The following is a 23,034-nucleotide window of genomic DNA, read 5'->3' on the forward strand; positions in this document are numbered from 1 at the left end:
AATTTAATTATCCAATTGCATTAAATCTAGAAGAACCCAACCCTAACCAATAAAAACGCTAAGAGGGTTTATTTAAATTAGATCTTACGTTTTCCCAACATACAGCCAATTACGGTGGTTGCCACTAGTTGTCAACTAAACGAACAATTACGGATTCAATTTAATTAACGTGGCAGTAGGCTATTAGATTAAATTAAATATCCGGCCGTTGATACTCAATTAATAAAATACCCCTTAACAATTAATTCAGGAAACGCACGAATAATAACTAATCGGAAGAAATAATGAAAATTTGATTAGATCTCACAAATGTTATGGATCACGCTTTCGCGTCGGCCTTTGGGTGGAGGAGAAATCTAGCCACTCCTCATCAAATCAATCTCGGGTGATTTGATTGATTCCATCCACACAAACATCAAAGAATTAGGAGCGATGAAGTAACGAAGAAAGCAAAAGAAAAAGTCTTGATTGTCTCTGATTTTTTTCCTTTTTGTTCGTACTGAAGCAAAGTCAAGAAAAGCGATAGTCTAATAGAAATTGTACAAAAGCCAAAGCAGCGAGTAAATTCGTCTTACAGGGAAAGCAAACTAAAGCTAATCTAATAAGCCCGCGTGATTTTGGCTTTTCCGCTGTTCGCCGCCGAAAAGAAAAGAAAACGTCTGATCGAAGAAAAGAAACTACAAGCTAATCTCTTAATGTTGCGTGAATCTGGCTTTCTTCCCTTTTGTAGCCCCCGCCAGTTGAAGCAAAGAAACGTCGGGGAGCAAGACTTTGTCTAGGAGTTTTAATCCCATGCATCTCCGCGGTTCACTTTTTTTTCTGACACTATGGGTATCTGGGACCACCCGACTAATCCCACAGCGCCCAGACAGAGCGGGCCCGATCGATACCTAGAACGTAAACAATTAGATTGCGGACTGGAATCGAACTCAGGCAGACTTGGAGTAATGACCCCACCTCCATCATCCGAACAACCCAGCACAGGCCATCTCCCCGGTTCACGTCGACTTGATTTTCTAATTGACCCTGCTGCTACCAATCCCGCGAGTCCTGCTTTTGGGTATCCTTCTACAGTTTCTAACGTGGGCACGCCCTGAGATGAAAAGTCTTCTGGAAATTCTCTTCAAGATACCACTTTTAACATCAATCGCCTACAATTTACACAAATATCAAATATGAGCAAAATTTTAATACTTAACACAGTAAGTAACCAAAATTAGGACCAAATAACATCGCAAATGGTGCCCAACAATTGCTCCATCAATCAAAAATCTGCTTCCAGTTTTTTCATTTGGAAATGATTGTTTCAAAGCATTCCAAACGTGAGTGTCCCACACGTCATCCATAACTATCAAGTACCTCTTTCTCATCAAGTGCTGGTGCAACTTCAAGTCCATATCCTCATCAGCCATTTGATATACATCATCAGTAAGTTCACCACTGTTGCTTAAAATGTCAACTAGTAACTCCCTCTTTGCATGTCCTTGCGAAACGGAACACCATCCACAAGCATAGAAGTGAAGTGTAACTTTGGGATCGTTGTACAATTTCTTGGCTAGGGTAGTCATACCTGGCATGCCAACAATGGAGACAATATCTCGCTGTGGGGATCCTCTGGTCAGTTGATCAATTATAGTCTCTTCCTCATCGCTGAGAGATACCACTTGCTCACCAGTTCCAGCTTCTGGTATGCTGACTGGTGATTTCATATGGCTAGAATTCTGGGAGACAATGTGGTCTCTGGCATCAAAAGTCTTCTCCTCATAAATTTTGGTGGTCTACATCTTAATGAGTCTTATCTCTTCGAGAACCTCATCAAGCCACAATACATGCTGCCAATGGCTACCAATTCCAACCTCAATCGAGTCAATGATAAATTCAGCCTCATATGCCGCATTTGTAACATCTGTAACGGGATCCATTTGGTCTAGATGCTCGTTGTCCAGCTTATTGAGAAAAGATCTCAAAAACTCCTAATTGGATAAAATATTTTCAATATGATGCTTCACCAGTGCAATAGAATCTAGGTCATGTTTGAGAAGCTCCCATAGATTTACTAAGAGATAATCAACAAAGCCCAATCCATTAGTCTTGGGGAAATTATGCCTTGGATATTGGGGGCAGGACCCTCTAAGTTCTAGCTTGATCATTGCCATCCCTTGTAGCAAATCAGAAAATGAAAGATTCATTTTGTCAACCTTCTCCTCTGTTTTTTGTTGACAAGAAATGAGTAACAGAAAGATGTAATCCTCCTAGCATTTGCTTCGACTTGTGTGAAGATCAATTCAACATTCTCCTTCATTTTCTCTGGCTGATTAGTGACAAAAGCTGAACACAACCTCAGCCCCTCGAGTAGCGTTTCAATCTGATCTTTCTCAAGGCTCATCAAACTTGGATCACTATTCAGTAATTCCATATAAGATGATTCTGCTTTGAATAGCAAAATCTTTAGGAGCAACATAAATAGTGAAATCCTTACCTTGTCTTATGTAATCTTCTTGTCACGAAAGGATTGTTCAGGAGATACTACCTCTTTGGCCACTTCTTCGATGAGCACAGATATAGGTTCTGGTTTGCCATGTTCCATCGCCTCCTCGGGTTGATCTTTGGAAGATATTTTGAGGCCCTGCACAATCTCGTTAAGGTCCTCAGCTCGGCTCTTTGAAGAAATTGTGCAACTTTTCAGTTGCTGCTTAAGGAAAACCTCTGCCTTGAGAAGAGAAATCTTTGTATGCAACTTGGGAGCTGAAAGACTACCAAGTTGCATACGCCTAGAGAAAGATGCTGCTAGGATAAGCACAGCTTTAATTTCTTCCGAAATGCTTTGTCCATCCGGACTTGATTCATCTGGTTCATTGATGACGAAGATTACAAGTTGTTTTAGCTCACCTGAAAGATGATTGGGCTCTCCAACATTGAGGAGACTCTGGAGAAAAGAAATTGCTAAACCATCAGCCAGGCTGCGGTTAATTCTGATGAGTGCTTTCAAGAAGTTGAGATTCAACTCTAGGATCTCTGGAGTAGTCGGATGAATCTCACACTGCAGATCCAGAAGTTGGATAATCTTACTTTTGGCTAGGGCCGGGTCCCCCTTTCTGTTGATCCAGTAATGAAAAGACTCATTTGCAATGCGTACAGCAAGAGATGCAATATGAGTGTTGAAGCTGGAAATCATTTGATCACTAGGGACGTCAGAGTTCAACTAACGGAGTGCATCCTTTAAGAAACTTATGAGAGGCAATAAAAGGTCATTTCTGAAGGCCTTGATTTGTGCTCTTTAATCATCAATTCATCATCAACTTTTTGATCACCACCCTCGCGTTCAGCCAAAATCTCTTTCAGAATCTCCGAGATAGATACCAGAAACTGGCTGCAAAAGGAATGAGAAAGCAAGGGAAGCTTCCACTCCAATGAGCAGTGCGACAAAAGGTCGAGAGCTTGTCCAGTTTCTTGCTTGCAAAGATCAATCTTCCTTTCCCAGTCACAAAACACGTCAATAGTTTCCAGAAGCAAACTCTTTCGTGAAACAAATTTGTCATCGCAAAGAATTTCAATCTTCTATATTATCTCGCTGAAAGCTGCCTTAATTGTGGTGAGGAGAGATCCCAAATCTGGCACAACTTTATCTGCATTGCTGTACTTCTGAACATAAATCAGCAGCTATTTAAGATGGTTCTAGTAAGTTGATTCGTACCGTAGGCGAGCCAGTTTAAGTTCCAGTGCCTGGTGTTTGTGTTTTGAGTCTGAGCTCAACAGTCGCTTCACTCAGCCAATACTCATGTATACACATCATCTAGTTTGTCAATCAACTCCTCTATGGCAGAATTAAAGTTATCAGAAGAATCAGAAAGGGATGCCATCTTTGTTGGCAACACAACCATGGTTCGAAGTCTCGGTCGAGTCGTCACCGTCTCGACCCCTACCGATACGATACCGTGACGAAACGATACCGAAATATTTGACTCGTCGAGAAATCGGCCGAGTCGTCACCACGACTGATTGACTCGGCCGAGTCACACCGAGTTACTCTGAGTTATCCCGAGTCAAGACGAGAAATCAGCCGAGTCACACCGCGACGGATTGACTTGGCCATTTCTTTTGTTATTTTTTAATTATTTTTATTTAGCCTACTTTTTTATATTATTAACAATTTTTAGAATATTAAATACTTTAAAATTTGCGTTTCACCGAGACCGTGACCGATATGCCGAGACCGATGTGGAACGTTCCGGGCCGCGCCCGCGACCGCGACCGTGACTTTAAGCCATGAACACAACCTCTCTGAAGATCCATTCAAATCTCAGGAAGCAAGACACAGAGTAACTGTTCTAGAGCACCCTATTCTGCAAGGTACTACGGTTGTTTTCTTCAAAAAATATGTTAGCATGAAACCAACATTCAGGTTTAGGAAGAAATCAACGTCAAAGCATTAGCAATCATGTTTCATGCCAAAGCACTACTATTTTTTTAATATTTCAAAAAGTAAGTTTGTATCAAAAGTTAAAGGGAAAGGAAATTCCAACTTTATTCAAAAAAGTTAACTAGGCTGTTAAGTTATTCCAACAAATTTATGCAGCTTCAAAAAGTTGATGTTTCCATTAACACGAAAATCAAAAGCAGAAGATTAAATTGGAGTTATACTTATCATCAAAGACTAGACCTTTATTATGGAAAAGATTAATTTAAATAATCATGTGGGACTTTCACCTTTCAGTGGCAAACGAGAAATTAAATTCATATGATGCCATGCCCTAAACTGTTTGTGTTACACTTGCCAGGCGAAAGTCTATTTGCATTTACTTTTACCAGTTTGTCATGGGTCTCTCTTCATTTTGTCCCTTTGGATCAATTACAAAAAAGTACCTCTTTGTTATATTAATTTCTTTGGTTGGTCCACTTCTTTTCTATCATGGAAGAAAAATGTGCAAATAATTGCGTAATAATTTTCGTCCGACCCAATATCCAGAGGTGCCAATCATAACATAATTTTGTTGACCCGTTTAAACTTGCCCACCACTAATCTTGAATGGGTCTAAATGTGTATTTAAGTAAACTCATTTAGTTGGTGGGTAGTGAGTTAATTCTGCTCACTTATTTATACCCATTTAAAAAATAATTATATATTTAAACTCAACTTTTAATAAGTATTAAGTAAATAAATTTTGATTTTTTATCAATTTAATACAATAAAATACCGTTATCTCTTGTCAAACAACATGGAAACAAATTTTAAAAAATAAGTAGAATTTTAAGAGACTCATTATGGGTAATTAGGTATATCCTTATTCATTTATTAAAAATGTATAATTGGTTTGACCTACTTATATCCATTATCCGATTATGACCGACTCAAACCCATTTCAATCACCCATTTTGACAACTCAACAGCAATAAATCAAATTTTGTGTTACATAATCAAAAAATTTTGTCAAATCGTTAATTCTATAAATCGTAATAGTATCACACAACAATGTTAGATGAATTTAAGCTAAAAATTCCGTTTCGGAGCAATTTAGGGTGGAGAAGTCAATAATAAATGCGTCCATTTCTTCTCTTCAAAGCCCATTCTCTTGTCTGCGACTTTTTTCCCCCTAATTTTTTCAAGTTTTGGGGTTTTTTTTTTTTGGCCTATTTCACGATGGAGTCCATCGCATCAATCGAATGCAAGAGTTTTTCAGTATTTCGCCATTACCTCTAAGTCCATTGATTTAAATTTATTATGAATATGACCACAATTATTTCTTAGTTCCAACCAAGAATATCAACATAAGCCAACCTCAAACATAAATTTCAACATAAACTTGCAGCAATGAATAGGCTGCAGATAAATTAAATCTTACCTATGAGCTGATAATTAATAAAAACAAAAAGTTATAGAAGTACTTCCATTTTACTGAAAGCTTCTTGCAAAATGCAAATATCAGCTCACGACTAAAACAGACTGAGCTTTGAGATTCATGATCTTATGGTAAGTGAGGGAATCCACGTCCATGTCTTCCCAAAAAATCTTACATATGTATTTACATCTTCACCTGATTGAAAATGAAATCTTTCTTCTAATTATCTGGTCAAAATTTTTCTCAAAATCACTTACCCTGAAAACTATAAAAACTTTTATACTAATAGTTTTAAAGAATTTTCTATTTTTTCTAAAACCTAAGACTATTTATAATAGGGTAAAATACACTAAACCCCCTTGTGATTTGGGTTATCATCATAAAACCTCCTCATTGTTTAAAAACCCCCAAAGTACCCCCTCATAGTTTGGATTAATTTGGGCAATGAACGAAAATCGTCTAATTTGACGGAAAATATGAAATTTCTATATTAACCTTGTTTCAAAACTTATCATCTTCTCCAAATCTCCATTTTTTCCTTCGACAACAATAGAACAGCTACCAATTACCACAGCCACCATTCAACTAAAAACCCATTCTCCTTCAACTCGGCCTTCGTCACCGCATCCACCTCAATCGAGCCCATGTCCACTGGCATCACAGTCGATAATAGCCCTCCCAAACCATTATCTGAACCTAGAGTCGCAAGCTGCAGCAGAAGTAGAAGCAGAAGCTGAAGTTGCCTCCATTGAGTCCATTTCCAAGTTCCGAATTGCACTAGTCCAGCCCTCGGAAATTAGTCCGACCCGATCCAATTGCTAACAGAAATCTTAATTGTTCCGCAAAAGAGCTCAAAAAAAGAAGGAAACGATTTTGCAAGAAATACTTTAAAGAAAAAGAGGACTTTTTTTTTCCAGTGCTACGTAGAAAGAAAGTACAAATTTAAAAGCAGAAAAAGTACTCAAAAAGCTTTCCAATGGCAGAGAGAATTTTGGAAGAAAAACCAGAGAAACTTTCCTGGCTTCCTTTTCTCCCTCTACCCTCATAATATTTTTTTTTTGTTTGCTGGGTTTGTGGAAAATGGGTTCTTGTTTCTTGTTCTCTCACCCAGAAAGATTGCAAAATGCCAACGGCGCAAAAGAGTCTTTTGATGCTTTTGCCAGATCCTTTAAACAATCCATTGAAACTTTGAGGCGGTCGCAGTTAATGGATCTCTATGGCTGAAATCACTTTCCATTCTTTTCATTCCATTCCGTTGAGCTCCCTTGAATCACAATCCATCTGTATTTGTTCCAAGCCCGCCACCGCCTTCAATGCCATATTACTCTTTGCTCAGCCTACCAATTGATTACATCCCAAACCCATCTGGTATAACCGGAGGAGGAGGATTTGTCCCGCACAACAGCCCCCGAGTTTACAACTAAATTCATCTGGTACAATGATGGAAGTGTACAAATCAATCTATCAATGGTAATTTTTGCTGCTTCAATTGCCATGGTCACCACCGTCATCGTCATCTTCAACATCATTGCGTCTTAGATTTCATCTAAATTCATGTAATTTCTACTCCAGATCGTTCAGGAAAAAGAAGAAAAAGGGAGAACAAGGAAAAAAAGAAAAGAAAATAAAATAAAACGTAAAATTATCACATTACCTTTGATGTATTATTATCACACTCGCTTGTCAAGTGTGTGTAATTCACTTCCCGTCAAATTAAACGATTTCCGTTCATTGTCCAAATTAATCCAAACTATGAGGGGGTACTTTGGGGGTTTTTAAACAATGAGGAGGTTTTATGATAATAACCCAAACCACAAGGGGGTTTAGTGTATTTTACCCTTTATAATATAATCCTAGATGATATATCCAAAATACAACATAATACGGAAAATTCTTCTCCTGAGGTTTTATCTGTTTTTGAGAAGTACTGAATTAATGCATTAAAGCTTTGACTATTTTGGTGTCATCTCCTATAATGTTCTATATATTATCAAGTAAGCATTGGGAAGTAAGATTTAACCAAATGTCAAGTTTTTGCCAAAATTACAACAAATAAAGTTGAAGTAAGATTTGACCAAATGTCAAGCTTTTGCCAAAATCAACTTTTTTAAATAGATAGTGTGCTAGACTATTTACCTAACCATTTTTAAATAGACAGTGTGCTTAGACTATTTAGCTTTAATATGTTCCAATGCCACTTGATAAACATTTGCTGCTATTATATTACTAAATTTTTCCATCTCTAGCTACTTATTTGTTTCTCATCGGCTTTATTATAGAATTTTACTATAACTCCACAATTTGTTCTAATAGTTGTCTAACTCAATATGTTCAAGAGCATATAAGCCAAGTAAATTTTATAAAAATATATCTATAGTTTTCTTCCTTAACTCCAATTTTTTCCTTCTTTAACTCCAGTTTTTTCTTCCCGCTTATCTTATAAAATAGTAAGCATATAATAGTCTTATCCCTTAAATAGGCATAATTGATTTTAATCATATCCTTAATTCATCGTAATAGATATCTTGAATAGGCATAATTGACTTTAATCATATTCCTAATTCATTGTAATAGATTTCTTGAAAATTAAGGGAAAAAAAGCAACAAATTAGGATGAAATTTCTATATAATACAACGTGAAATTTGAAGACAATCCAAGCTTTGGTTGTATGTCCTTGAACTCGATATTTTAACAAGCCAAGCCAAATTTTTCGTGAACATACATCTGAAATTTCAAACCAAGTTCCATCAATTTCTTTCAAAAATTATCAAACACAAGCCAAATTCAAACAGTTTTTTTTAAAATGTTCAAACAAATCCTGAACATACCTTTATCTGGCTCATTGAGCCTTATTTTCAGCCCTATTTATTTCTGTTTATTTGGTATGTTTTGTTTGCAGATTATATTTCATTTCCAATTATTAGGAGTATGTACCCTAACTTCTGGATTTTATACGTGCAAAAATGGCATTCACTTGCTTCTGATTGCAACTCATGACACAGCATGTTACAATGGAGCAATGCTTGAAGTGCTTGTGAAAGATACAGTGTTACGTGCTTTGTCCCAATCACTTAGTCTATGTGACATGGATTTTGACCAAACTAGTTGATAAGTAAGGATAGTTGAAGTGACGATGGATGACTTCTCACATGCTCCTACACAATCTATTCCTAAATATTTTACATTTGGAGTCCCGGACCTTTGGCTGTTGAACTTTGGCTGAGGATGGTATCATTTCCTGGAAATTGCAAAATTAAATTACTATATCTTACATCTCTTTCATTCTTTTCATTTAGTCTAGTAGTATCATAGGTTTTTAGTTATGAAAAATCCTACTTTAAATAACATACGACTTATACGACAGACACAAGATGATTCACCTCTTGATTTATAGGAGTTTTCATATATTTGTGTCTATCGCTTTGCAAATCGTATTTTTAAAGTCAGTTGAACTCTTTAGTTATTTTATAGTAATAAGCCATGTATGTTAATAGTTAATTTTGTTTGAAGTTATTGTACTACTAATTTGGAAAACAAACCTAGCTTTCCATTAATTTTTAGTAGATTTTAAACAGAGCACTTTCAATTAACAGAGCACATTTTAAATAGCGCACATTTAATTAGCATCCAATATAAAGCTTCACTATTAGTCCATTATCTTCAAATAAGAAAAAAAAATGCATAATTAAACCAATATATAAAGTGTATTAGTTAATTAATTATGGAGGTGACGACAATGCAAGGTTATCACTGATGTGTTGGCTACTTTGAATCAAGTGTGACAATTTCCTATGTTGTGGCTAAAGAACCCCATTCTGTGATGATTTTTTTTCATTATTGAGATATGTTGTTACTAATGACCAAATTTCTTATAGTGCTCAAAAACTATTTGTATTTTCCTTTTGTTAAGTGTTTGACTGAGCTATTGTCACTGACGACCAAATTTCTTATACTGCTCAAAAACTATTTGTATTTCCTTTAGTTTCGTGCCTGACTGAGCTATGTTAAGGTTGAATGTTGCTGAGTCGTCATTTGGAAATCGTGATTAAAAAATGCTAGAGTTCCTGAAAGCATAGGGAGCCTCAATTTTAAGTATCATTTTTAGAGATATTTTTGAGAGCATTTGTTAATTAAGGTACTTAAATATGGAGTTCCTGACTCTATTCCTGCATGTTATACATATGGAGTTCCTGACTCTTGCACATCTTTATGTCTAGCGGCAATGAGATAACATCATAACATGTAGAAGCAGCACATAATGTCGATATAATTACAACAATTCTGATATTATCTTTTGGGATCCAAAACTATTTTGACCAATTCATGCTATGTAAACTTTTTTCTTTTCTTTTTTTTTTTAATTTTCTCATTGTATGTTTCAAAGTATAATTAGCGAACGAAACATTCTAAATTTCTTATGCTATTTGGTTGTATTAGTCTTTGTGGTAGTCGGTCTTTCACCCCATGTTTTTAAACTCGGATCAGGCCGACCGATTCGACTAGTTGAATCGGGAACAGGAGACATGTCCAGTCCGAGTTTGTTCAAAAACTCGGGTGACAAAGACCCGGTCAATACCGGTCAAAACCCGGGTTTGACCGAAAACTTGGAACAACCGGGAAAAATCTGGTTCTTTTTGAGCATCCAATTTCTGCTATTTTTACCCAATTTTTTTTTCTAACATCGAATTTCTGCTATGTTTCTTCGAAAATTTTCAGCATGGATATCGATCCTTGAGTGCAAATTCGACGGCAACAGCAGTGGTATAGTCACAATAAACTGAGTGAGCACAAAAGGAATCTGCTTTGACAAATAATATAAGCTGCAGGCATATACGTACCTTGGTGTTTTTCAAAATGACCCCAAGTGTGCGAGCTAAGAGAGTCTTCCCCGTACCAGAAGGTCCATGGATTAGGAAACCTTTCACATGCTTGACACCATATCTGGGAAATTGAGGTTTCTTAGAAATTTTCAAGCCAATGACGTAATACATATACAGCTAACGTAACAAGTGTAAATTTACTTTCTGGCAACGCGTGGATGGTACATCCTCGAGGCAATCATCCCCAGGAACATCTCTTTAAATGATTCATCAGTACCAACACCCAGTGATTGAAAGTCGAATTCTTTCTGCCGAAAGATGCTGCTTGGTTCATGCTGGTTGAGTATCTGCATATAGCGGCAGCACAGCAAAGTAAAACTTGTTTATGATTCAAACAAAATTGATACAGATCTAGAACCTCTATTTGTATTGCTCATACTAAATCAATATCAACCTTTACTCTTCTAGGGTATGATGTCTTGAAAATCATGCATGTTTCAGCCGAGATCATCCCAAGCTGCATTCCATCCAAATCCTTTTGCCCTTCTATAACACCTTGCATAACTTTGAAAACATACGGGTTCTTATTATACTCAAATTTTACCTGTTGCTCAATAGAAAGAACCTGCACATATTTAAGAGTAGAGTCAAACTACTAAATTCTTATTAAGATCAGGATGATGTAGCTGTAGCTATGTTTGGTCAGTTGACATTGATGAGCAAGTCTCAGAATGAGTATTGATGCTTCAACTCCCTACTCTAGTCAGATTGGCTCAATAAAAGCCAAAAATCCCTAATACAGAGTCTATGAGCATCCAATCTTGTACATTTCCTCACTGCCAACAAGTGATTAAACCATTGGCATTGTGATCATGCACTGCCTGCTGCTACTAATCCACTATATCTGGTTAGCCATATTATTGCAAACTTCAAAATTTGAACAATAAGGGAGTTAAAAAGTAATGCATACATAAATAAAAAATTATTTTGACAACTATGCTGCTCTTGCTGTTAATCATCGTCTAAGCCCCCCACCTCTGAGACCAGCTTTTCTATATCTACATCAGGCAATTTCTTTATTGGGTATGAATGATCTAGAGGTGGAAGTTCTCATGGCCATCATATTATTGCCGATGATTTATTCTGCTTTCATCAAATATGGGTTACAAGACTTAAATTGTAAACTTTGTACACATAAATACTACTGGAGACTACAAAAATGCTGTTGAATGATACGCATGGATGGAAGCATTTTAGTAAAAATTTCTGACCACAATTGCAAGGGTCATAGGACTATCCAGCACATAGCAGCCACAGACAAGTAATATCTGAAATTACTGGAAAGAACATTACCAATCCATGGATGGCAGCTCTATTCTCTAAATCTGACATAAGCACCAGTTGTGGGCTCCAAACAAATTTAAGAGAAACTCATTTTTAACGGGAAAAAAAGGGAAAAGGAATGGTGTTCATACCTGACCAACATTTATAGATCTTATATGGTCACACAGACTATCAGCATCCACCTGCCAAACAATATATTCCACACTCACCAGCCAGCTAATGCAAATTAAAATGATGCTGCAACTAAGGGCATAAAGCATAGACAGCAGAGTCAAATCACATTCACACAAGCTAATTCAGGCCACTAAATTGATATCTAATAAAATGAAAACAAGCATTTAACAGTTTATGACAGATGGTGCTTAGAAAACATACAGATTCTTCTTTACTTCCCGGGTGGAGAGGTGTGACATCAAGGGTTAGTGTAGGGCTGCAAACGAATCGAGCCGCTCGCGAGCGGCTCGAGTCAAGCTTGAGTCGAGCTCGAGCCAGCTCGAGTCAAACTCGAGCTCAAACTCGAGCTCAGAATATTAAGCTCGCTAGCTCGCGAGCTTGAGTATATATATATATTTTTTATTTTTATTTTTATTTAATAATAAAATTACGTATATTATATTTTTTTTTATTTTTTATTTTCATAGTGAAATTACGTATATATCCTTAATATTTTATTATTTATTCAAAAAAAATATTATTTTATTTATTTTTTTAAAAATAAAATTATTTTATTTTATTTTTTTCGAGCTCGAGCTCGAAAATTGCCAGCTCGTCGAGCTCGAGCTTGGTAAAATTTAGTTGAGACTCGGCTCGATTAACTCAAAACTCGACTCGGCTCGACTCGTTTGCAGCCCTAGGTTAGTGAAGTGAAGTCGAAATTTTCAGGGGGTATAAACCTACAATTTAAACCAATGTAAAAATTTTAAAAGCGAAAAGATAACATCAGAAACCAAAGAACAAGTACAAACAAAAATTTACAAACGGCAAACCTGCTGATAGATATTTGCATGCCAGGATCAACATTTGCCATATTCCTTTGAACAGAATTCATCCCAATGTAACCCTTTGGAATGGATTTAAAGCTAGTGAACACTCAGTTAAGGCACAAGCATGTATATTTTAAGCTTAGCAGATCACAATATACGCTCTTAGACCAATATTTGGGATTTTTGGGGATGGGAAGCATTAACGTGCAAGAAATAGGGGACATGGGTACATATCTTAATATATGGAAGCTCAAAAGGATATTGGATTGACAGTACCAAATTGTCACTTAGGCGAGCCAAACGAGGAGGAGAAGGAAAATCTTTGAATCGGGAACAATCATCAGGTCTGAATTTGGCACTGTCCTTGGGGTTACAATAGGCATAGTTACTGAAGGAGCATCCAGAGTCCGGAATGTGTTTCACTATCATGGTCCATGCTTCTTCCATTTCTTCTGGCTACAATATTAGGAGATACTCTTGCAATCAAAGTGCAACCATACTCAATGTGCATGCTAAATACAATATGGGTGTTTGAAAAAATAAAAATGTAAAATGTATCAAAAACGAATCAAGGTTAAAGATTGTAAGAGAACTAACAATGTAGACCTGAAACTATCCTAAAAATCCATGGCAGTAACTGGGTTTTGGAATTAACAAAAAAAAATAATAACGATAGTATTAGTAACCTACCTGAGTCACAAAATCCTTTGCTAAGATTAACAAACCTTAATGGAATTTACCAAATGTTTCAGAGTTCTGCTAACCTTATTCGCTGTTAAACCATACAGATTAGTCACAGAAAAAGGACATTATTACTCATCATAGGACTAAATATTAATCACAAATAGATTTACTGAGTATTTCAAGTTCGACAGCCATGCTGGTGAAAATGCTGACCATCCTATAATCTTCATTCACTTTCAGAACATTTATGTAGGAAACTGGGAAAAACTTCAGTAGTCCCTATAGATTAGAGGCCCTTAATATCGAGGCATGTTTGTCTACTATGTAATGCGCATCTGACACTCTTGGCATTTAAGGATCATTATAAGACTTACAAAGATCAAATATAGTTTTGGATAAATTTGACCAGTTTGGAGATTCTAGAGGCATGAGTAAGACATAATCTATCTAAAATGAAGAGTGCTTTTAGTAGTATTAAGTGAAAATGCAGTGCACTGGCTTCTCTTGATAACAAATAAGAAAGGCAAAACGGTGAATGTCTTCCAACATGAGACCTTGCTCGGTTGAATGAGCATTAAAGCTACACGTACTGGCTTTCATGGATCAGCTTAATTATTACTGAAGACCTTTCTCACAAAAATGCTTCCTCCTAGCATTTAGACTCTCATACTAAACTCCTAAGGCCACACTATTTCACCGGCATTGAATTTAGGGAACTGCATCTTTTCGAATAAATTAGGACTACAAGTTGAAGACAAGAATTATAAACAAAAATTTATGAAGTAATGTACAAATTTTAACGCCTCTATCCTCCGGCAATAGCCACAAGAGTCATCATTTTAATAATTGCATTGGTTGTTAATGGACGATACAAATTTTCTTTCTCGTTTAAAGCAAATAGAAGACTTCGAAACCTGGGGAATCTAAGTCATGGTGGAAACATTTATTACTTAGTCAATATTCCTCCCTCCACCTGAGACTGTTTCGCTAAGAATTAGTCATCCGAGCTGCCATATCAAGCATGCACTTCTAGCAGGACAAAAACCATCTAAAAGATTCATTACCTCTAGAAAAAGATGAGCATCATCCCCACAGAAAACATTAATAATAATACTTGGTGAAGCAAGTTGGCGTGGGAGTAAATTCTTACCTGCTTTGCTTCCGGAAGAACCAAAGGTGGAGAGAGGAAGCTGCTGTCTCTTGAGAGAGAGTGGAGAGCAAAAGCCTTTTGCGGAGGTTTAAACTTAGCTGTTCTTCTCCCAGCTGGACCCACTGAATCGGGGAGTGGAGTAGCAAGGAAAAGAACGGCCTCCAGTCCAGTCCAGAATGCATGCCTGGGCAGGAGAGGGGAGACATTTATTTGATAGTGACGACATTAATTTTAGGACGTACGACTCTGTCTTTTTTAGCTACTTATAGGCCTGTTTGGAACCTCAGTTTTTTGGGAGTTTGTCTAAAACTTTACTGTAGTGCACTGTAGAAGTTTTTGAAAAAATTTTGTAGAAATTTTTGTAAGGTGAAAAACTTTTTTGTAGAAGTTTTTGAAATGTTACTTTAGACGTTTTTTGGATTATTTTTAGAGGTATTTTTAAAACATATTTTTGAATATTTTATAATTTATAATTTTTATATTTTTAAACATTTATGCATTTATAATACATTTATAAATATTTTTATATATTTATATAAAAATACATAAATGTATTATATTATATATAATACGTAATATACATATATTTATAAATTTATAAATGTATAATTAATATAAATGTATAAATTATAAATGAATATTATATAAATGTATAAATTATAATTTATAAATGTATATGATGATTATGTATAAATGTATTAATATAATTAATACAAATATATAAATGTATTAATATTATGTATAAATGTATAATTAATATTGTTTATAATTTATAATTTTTATTGTTTAATTATTCATATGCATTTATGCATTTATAATACATTTATAAATATTTATAAATAAATATATTTATATATTTATATAAAAATATATAAATTTATTATATTATATGTAATACATAATATACATATATTTATAAATGTATAATTAATATAAATGTATATATTATAAATAAATATTATATAAATGTATAAATTATAATTTATAAATATATATGATGATTATGTATAACTGTATTAATATAATTAATATAAATGTTTTAATATTATGTATAAATGTATATATATTTATGCATTTATAATACATTTATAAATAAATATATTTATATAGTTATATAAAAATATATGAATGTATTATATTATATATAATACATAATATAAATATATTTTCAAATGTAATAATTGTATATTATTATAAATGAATATTATATAAATATATAAATTATTATATTATAAATATATAAATATATAATATTATGTATAAATGTATTAATATAATTAATATAAATGTATAAATGTATTAGTATTATGTATAAATATATAATTAATATTGTGTGTTAATATTATGTATTAATGTATTATGTTATACATAATACATAATATAATTGTATATAAATATACATAAATATATATACATAAATGTGTAATATATATAATATGTATTATATATATTAAATGTATAATATATAATATTTATATAAAAGTATAATTACATATTTATATTAATATTAATTTATATGGTATATAATATTTATATAAATATATAAAATATATTTTAAATAAAATAAAATATTTATAATATGTTTAAATAAATATATAATATATATAATAAATTTTTGAAAGATTTTGAGGTTACCGGCGGCGCCGGAATAGGTAACCGGCACCGGGAGAGGTGGTGGAGGCGGTGTCTGGTGTGGTGGGTTGGATGAGGGAGGAAGAAAATTTTTTGAGAAATTTTTTGAATATAGATTATTGAAGTGTGTAGGTAAAAAATTTTGAAAATTTTTTTGAGATTCTTGTAGCAAAAGTTATTAAAAAACTAGTAGCTAAAAAATTTGGTAAAAACTTGGCACCCTAGTTTTTTACCAAGTTTTTTGGCTACTAGTTTTTTAATAACTTTTGCTACAGGAATCTCAAAAAATTTTTCAAAATTTTTTACCTACACACTTCAAAAATCTATACACAAAAAATTTCTCAAAAACTTTTCTTCCTCCCTCACCCAACCCACCACACCAGACACCGCCTCCACCACCTCTCCCGGTGCCGATTACCTATTCCAGCGCCGCCAGTAACCTCAAAATCTTTCAAAAATTTAGTATATATATTATATATTTATAATATTATATATTTATATATTTATTTAAACATATCATAAATATTTTATTTTATTTAAAATATATTTTATATATTTATATAAATATTATATACCATATAAATTAATATTAATATAAATATGTAATTATACTTTTATATAAATATTATATATTATATATTTAATATATATAATACATATTATATATATTACACATTTATGTATATATATTTATGTATATTTATATACAATTATATTATGTATTATGCATAACATAATACATTTATACATAATATTAACACACAATATTAATTATATATTTATACATAAAACTAATACATTTATACATTTATATTAACTATATTAATACATTTATACATAATATTATATATTTATATATTTATAATATATTAATTTATATATTTATATAATATTCATTTATAATAATATACAATTATTACATTTATAAATATATTCATATTATGTATTATATATAATATAATACATTTATATATTTTTATATAACTATATAAATATATTTATTTATAAATGTATTATAAATGCATAAATATATATAAATATTTAAACAATAAAAATTATAAATTATAAACAATATTAAATATACATTTATACATAATATTAATACATTTATACATTTATATTAATTATATTAATACAGTTATACATAATCAACATATATATTTATAAATTATAATTTATACATTTATATAATATTCATTTATAATATATACATTTATATTAATTATACATTTATAAATATATGTATATTATGTATTATATATAATATAATACATTTATATATTTTTATAGAAATATATAAATATATTTATTTATAAATATTTATAAATGTATTATAAATGCATAAATGCATATAAATATTTAAACAATAAAAATTATAAATTATAAACAATATTAATTATACATTTATACATAATATTAATACATTTATACATTTGTATTAATTATATTAATACATTTATACATAATCATCATATACATTTATAAATTATAATTTATACATTTATATAATATTTATTTATAATTTATACATTTATATTAATTATACATTTATAAATTTATAAATATATGTATATTACGTATTATATATAATATAATACATTTTTGTATTTTTATATAAATATATAAAAATATTTATAAATGTATTATAAATGCATAAATGTTTAAAAATATAAAAATTATAAAATATTCAAAAATATGTTTTAAAAATACCTCTAAAAATAATCCAAAAAACGTCTACAGTAACATTTCAAAAACTTCTACAAAAAAGTTTTTCACCTTACAAAAATTTCTACAAAATTTTTTCAAAAACTTCTACAGTGCATTACAGTAAAGTTTTAGACAAACTCCCAAAAAACTGAGGTTCCAAACAGGCCTATAAGTAGCTAAAAAAGACAGAGTCGTACGTCCTAAAATTAATGTCGTCACTATCAAATAAATGTCTCCCCTCTCCTGCCCAGGCATGCATTCTGGACTGGACTGGAGGCCGTTCTTTTCCTTGCTACTCCACTCCCCGATTCAGTGGGTCCAGCTGGGAGAAGAACAGCTAAGTTTAAACCTCCGCAAAAGGCTTTTGCTCTCCACTCTCTCTCAAGAGACCGCAGCTTCCTCTCTCCACCTTTGGTTCTTCCGGAAGCAAAGCAGGTAAGAATTTACTCCCACGCCAACTTGCTTCACCAAGTATTATTATTAATGTTTTCTGTGGGGATGATGCTCATCTTTTTCTAGAGGTAATGAATCTTTTAGATGGTTTTTGTCCTGCTAGAAGTGCATGCTTGATATGGCAGCTCGGATGACTAATTCTCAGCGAAACAGTCTCAGGTGGAGGAAGGAATATTGACTAAGTAATAAATGTTTCCACCATGACTTAGATTCCCCAGGTTTCGAAGTCTTCTATTTGCTTTAAACGAGAAAGAAAATTTGTATCGTCCATTAACAACCAATGAATTATTAAAATGATGACTCTTGTGGCTATTGCCGGAGGATAGAGGCGTTAAAATTTGTACATTACTTCATAAATTTTTGTTTATAATTCTTGTCTTCAACTTGTAGTCCTAATTTATTCGAAAAGAAAAGATGCAGTTCCCTAAATTCAATGCCGGTGAAATAGTGTGGCCTTAGGAGTTTAGTATGAGAGTCTAAATGCTAGGAGGAAGCATTTTTGTGAGAAAGGTCTTCAGTAATAATTAAGCTGATCCATGAAAGCCAGTACGTGTAGCTTTAATGCTCATTCAACCGAGCAAGGTCTCATGTTGGAAGACATTCACTGTTTTGCCTTTCTTATTTGTTATCAAGAGAAGCCAGTGCACTGCATTTTCACTTAATACTACTAAAAGCACTCTTCATTTTAGATAGATTATGTCTTACTCATGCCTCTAGAATCTCCAAACTGGTCAAATTTATCCAAAACTATATTTGATCTTTGTAAGTCTTATAATGATCCTTAAATGCCAAGAGTGTCAGATGCGCATTACATAGTAGACAAACATGCCTCGATATTAAGGGCCTCTAATCTATAGGGACTACTGAAGTTTTTCCCAGTTTCCTACATAAATGTTCTGAAAGTGAATGAAAATTATAGGATGGTCAGCATTTTCACCAGCATGGCTGTCGAACTTGAAATACTCAGTAAATCTATTTGTGATTAATATTTAGTCCTATGATGAGTAATAATGTCCTTTTTCTGTGACTAATCTATATGGTTTAACAGCGAATAAGGTTAGCAGAACTCTGAAACATTTGGTAAATTCCATTAAGATTTGTTAATCTTAGCAAAGGATTTTGTGACTCAGGTAGGTTACTAATACTATCGTTCTTATTTTTTTTTTTTTTAATTCCAAAACCCAGTTACTGCCATGGATTTTTAGGATAGTTTCAGGTCTACATTGTTAGTTCTCTTACAATCTTTAACCTTGATTCGTTTTTGATACATTTTACATTTTTATTTTTTCAAACACCCATATTGTATTTAGCATGCACATTGAGATTTGAGTATGGTTGCACTTTGATTGCAAGAGTATCTCCTAATATTGTAGCCAGAAGAAATGGAAGAAGCATGGACCATGATAGTGAAACACATTCCGGACTCTGGATGCTTCTTCAGTAACTATGCTTATTGTAACCCCAAGGACAGTGCCAAATTCAGACCTGATGATTGTTCCTGATTCAAAGATTTTCCTTCTCCTCCTCGTTTGGCTCGCCTAAGTGACAATTTGGTGCTGTCAATCCAATATCCTTTTGAGCTTCCATATATTAAGATATGTACCCATGTCCTCTATTTCTTGCACGCTAATGCTTCCTATCCCCAAAAATCCCAAATGTTGGTCTAAGAGCCTATATTGTGATCTGCTAAGCTTAAAATGTACATGCTTGTGCCTTAACTGAGTGTTCACTAGCTTTAAATCCATTCCAAAGGGCTACATTGGGATGAATTCTGTTCAAAGGAATATGGCAAATGTTGATCCTGGCATGCAAATATCTATCAGCAGGTTTGCCGTTTGTAAATTTTTGTTTGTACTTGTTCTTTAGTTTCTGATATTATCTTTTCGCTTTTAAAATTTTTACATTGGTTTAAATTGTAGGTTTATACCCCCTGAAAATTTCGACTACACTTCACTAACCTAGGGCTGCAAACGAGTCGAGCCGAGTCGAGTTTTGAGCTAATCGAGTCGAGTCTCGACTAAATTTTACCAAGCTCAAACTCGACGAGCTGGCAATTTTCGAGTTCGAGCTCGACTCGAATCAAGTCGAGCTAAAAGCTCGAGCTCGAAAAAAATAAAATAAAATAATTTTATTTTTTAAAAAAATAAATAAAATAATATTTTTTTGAATAAATAATAAAATATTAAGGATATATACGTAATTTCACTATGAAAATAAAAAATAAAAAATATATATATAATATACATAATTTTATTATTAAAAAAAATAAAAATAAAAAAAATATATATATACTCAAGCTCGCGAGCCGCTCGCGAGCTAACGAGGTTAATATTTTGAGCTCGAGTTTGACTTGAGCTGGCTCGAACTCGACTCAAACTTGACTCGAGCCGCTCGCGAGTCGATTCATTTGCAGCCCTACACTAACCCTTGATGTCACACCTCTCCACCCGGGAAGTAAAGAAGAATCTGTATGTTTTCTAAGCACCATCTGTCATAAACTGTTAAATGCTTGTTTTCATTTTATTAGATATCAATTTAGTGGCCTGAATTAGCTTGTGTGAATGTGATTTGACTCTGCTGTCTATGCTTTATGCCCTTAGTTGCAGCATCATTTTAATTTGCATTAGCTGGCTGGTGAGCGTGGAATATATTGTTTGGCAGGTGGATGCTGATAGTCTGTGTGATCATATAAGATCTATAAATGTTGGTCAGGTATGAACACCATTCCTTTTCCCTTTTTTTCCCGTTAAAAATGAGTTTCTCTTAAATTTGTTTGGAGCCCACAACTGGTGCTTATGTCAGATTTAGAGAATAGAGCTGCCATCCATGGATTGGTAATGTTCTTTCCAGTAATTTCAGATATTACTTGTCTGTGGCTGCTATGTGCTGGATAGTCCTATGACCCTTGCAATTGTGGTCAGAAATTTTTACTAAAATGCTTCCATCCATGCGTATCATTCAACAGCATTTTTGTAGTCTCCAGTAGTATTTATGTGTACAAAGTTTACAATTTAAGTCTTGTAACCCATATTTGATGAAAGCAGAATAAATCATCGGCAATAATATGATGGCCATGAGAACTTGCACCTCTAGATCATTCATACCCAATAAAGAAATTGCCTGATGTAGATATAGAAAAGCTTGTCTCAGAGGTGGGGGGCTTAGACGATGATTAACAGCAAGAGCAGCATAGTTGTCAAAATAATTTTTCATTTATGTATGCATTACTTTTTAACTCCCTTATTGTTCAAATTTTGAAGTTTGCAATAATATGGCTAACCAGATATAGTGGATTAGTAGCAGCAGGCAGTGCATGATCACAATGCCAATGGTTTAATCCCTTGTTGGCAGTGAGAAAATGTACAAGATTGGATGCTCATAGACTCTGTATTAGGAATTTTTAGCTTTTATTGAGCCAATCTAACTAGAGTAGGGAGTTGAAGCATCAATACTCATTCTGAGACTTGCTCATCAATGTCAACTGACCAAACATAGCTACAGCTACATCGTCCTGATCTTAATAAGAATTTAGTAGTTTGCCCTCTACTCTTAAATATGTGCAGGTTCTTTCTATTGAGCAACAGGTACAATATACTCACTAGGTATCTGAAATTAAAAAAAAAAAAAGTTATTTTTACGTCCACAAGCTCAGTAAAAAAAAAAAATTTCAACAAACAGTTGGCTGCCAAAGTTCATAAACAAAACTCTTAATACTTTTGTTAGAATTGTCACCATAAAATTATAAATCAAATAACGTCATAGATAAAGCCTTAATAGGAAGCATCCCCTGCATAAAGAAATACTTATTGAGCAACTAATCAAGAGCAGCAAATACCTTGAGTTTCTCCCTAGAAACTTGTGATAGTGACAGCTTCTCCAGTGGTGGCAACTGCTGGACTTCTACGCTGCCGCCTGAATCTGTTTTGGTATCCCTAACCACAGCTTCTCTAGTGTTGACACTTGAATCTGTTTTGGGAAAACTAGACCGAATCGTAAACATGGCTTCTCTAGTGTTGACGCTTGAATCTGTTTTTGGGAGATTAGACTGAATCCTAAACATACCTTCTCTAGTCGGGATCTCGAATAATCTTCTCCTCCCCCATCGTTGGTAAGGGCTAGGTTTACTGACCCTTCGTTTCTTGCTAGTTGGGGCAGATCGAGCAATCATGTTCGGCCCCAAATCCCAAGACTAAACCCCATAAATAAATCAAATTTGGTAAGTAAATCAATAAATATTTGGGGGAGGATTGGGTTTGGGCACTGCAACGGGGAGAGGGAGTGTAAGTGAGAGGTCTCGAATTTGAGTCTTCATACTTTAAAAAAAATTCATAAAAAATGGAAGAGATAATTTCAGAAACCTCTCCTGAAATTTGTCATAATATTACTTAAATTCTCTCAATTTTTTAAAATCTTATTTACCTTC

The 23,034-nt window shown here is 33.5% G+C and overlaps 1 protein-coding gene across 2 annotated transcripts; it reads right to left on the bottom strand.

Annotated features, from left to right (window-relative positions):
- Nucleotides 1-445: 445 nt before the first annotated feature.
- Nucleotides 446-22,925, bottom strand: LOC113705501 (vesicle-fusing ATPase). 2 transcript variants are annotated; one of them, XM_072064050.1, is made up of 5 exons: nt 22,447-22,925; nt 11,113-11,222; nt 10,860-11,005; nt 10,677-10,779; nt 446-1,151 (listed from the first exon to the last, which is right to left on the bottom strand). In XM_072064050.1, exons 2-5 carry the CDS (start codon nt 11,218-11,220, stop codon nt 1,017-1,019), a joined length of 492 nt encoding a protein of 163 aa, XP_071920151.1. In that variant the 5' UTR covers nt 11,221-11,222; nt 22,447-22,925; the 3' UTR covers nt 446-1,016. The 2 variants fall into 2 exon arrangements, 1 of the variants encoding a protein (XP_071920151.1); XR_011820686.1 differs by lacking the exons at nt 446-1,151; nt 10,677-10,779; nt 10,860-11,005; nt 11,113-11,222 and adding an exon at nt 22,002-22,217 and having other exon boundaries at nt 22,447-22,577; nt 22,674-22,907.
- Nucleotides 22,926-23,034: the final 109 nt, after the last annotated feature.

Source organism: Coffea arabica, chromosome 8c (assembly GCF_036785885.1).
Source record: "Coffea arabica cultivar ET-39 chromosome 8c, Coffea Arabica ET-39 HiFi, whole genome shotgun sequence".
Lineage (NCBI taxonomy): Eukaryota > Viridiplantae > Streptophyta > Magnoliopsida > Gentianales > Rubiaceae > Coffea > Coffea arabica.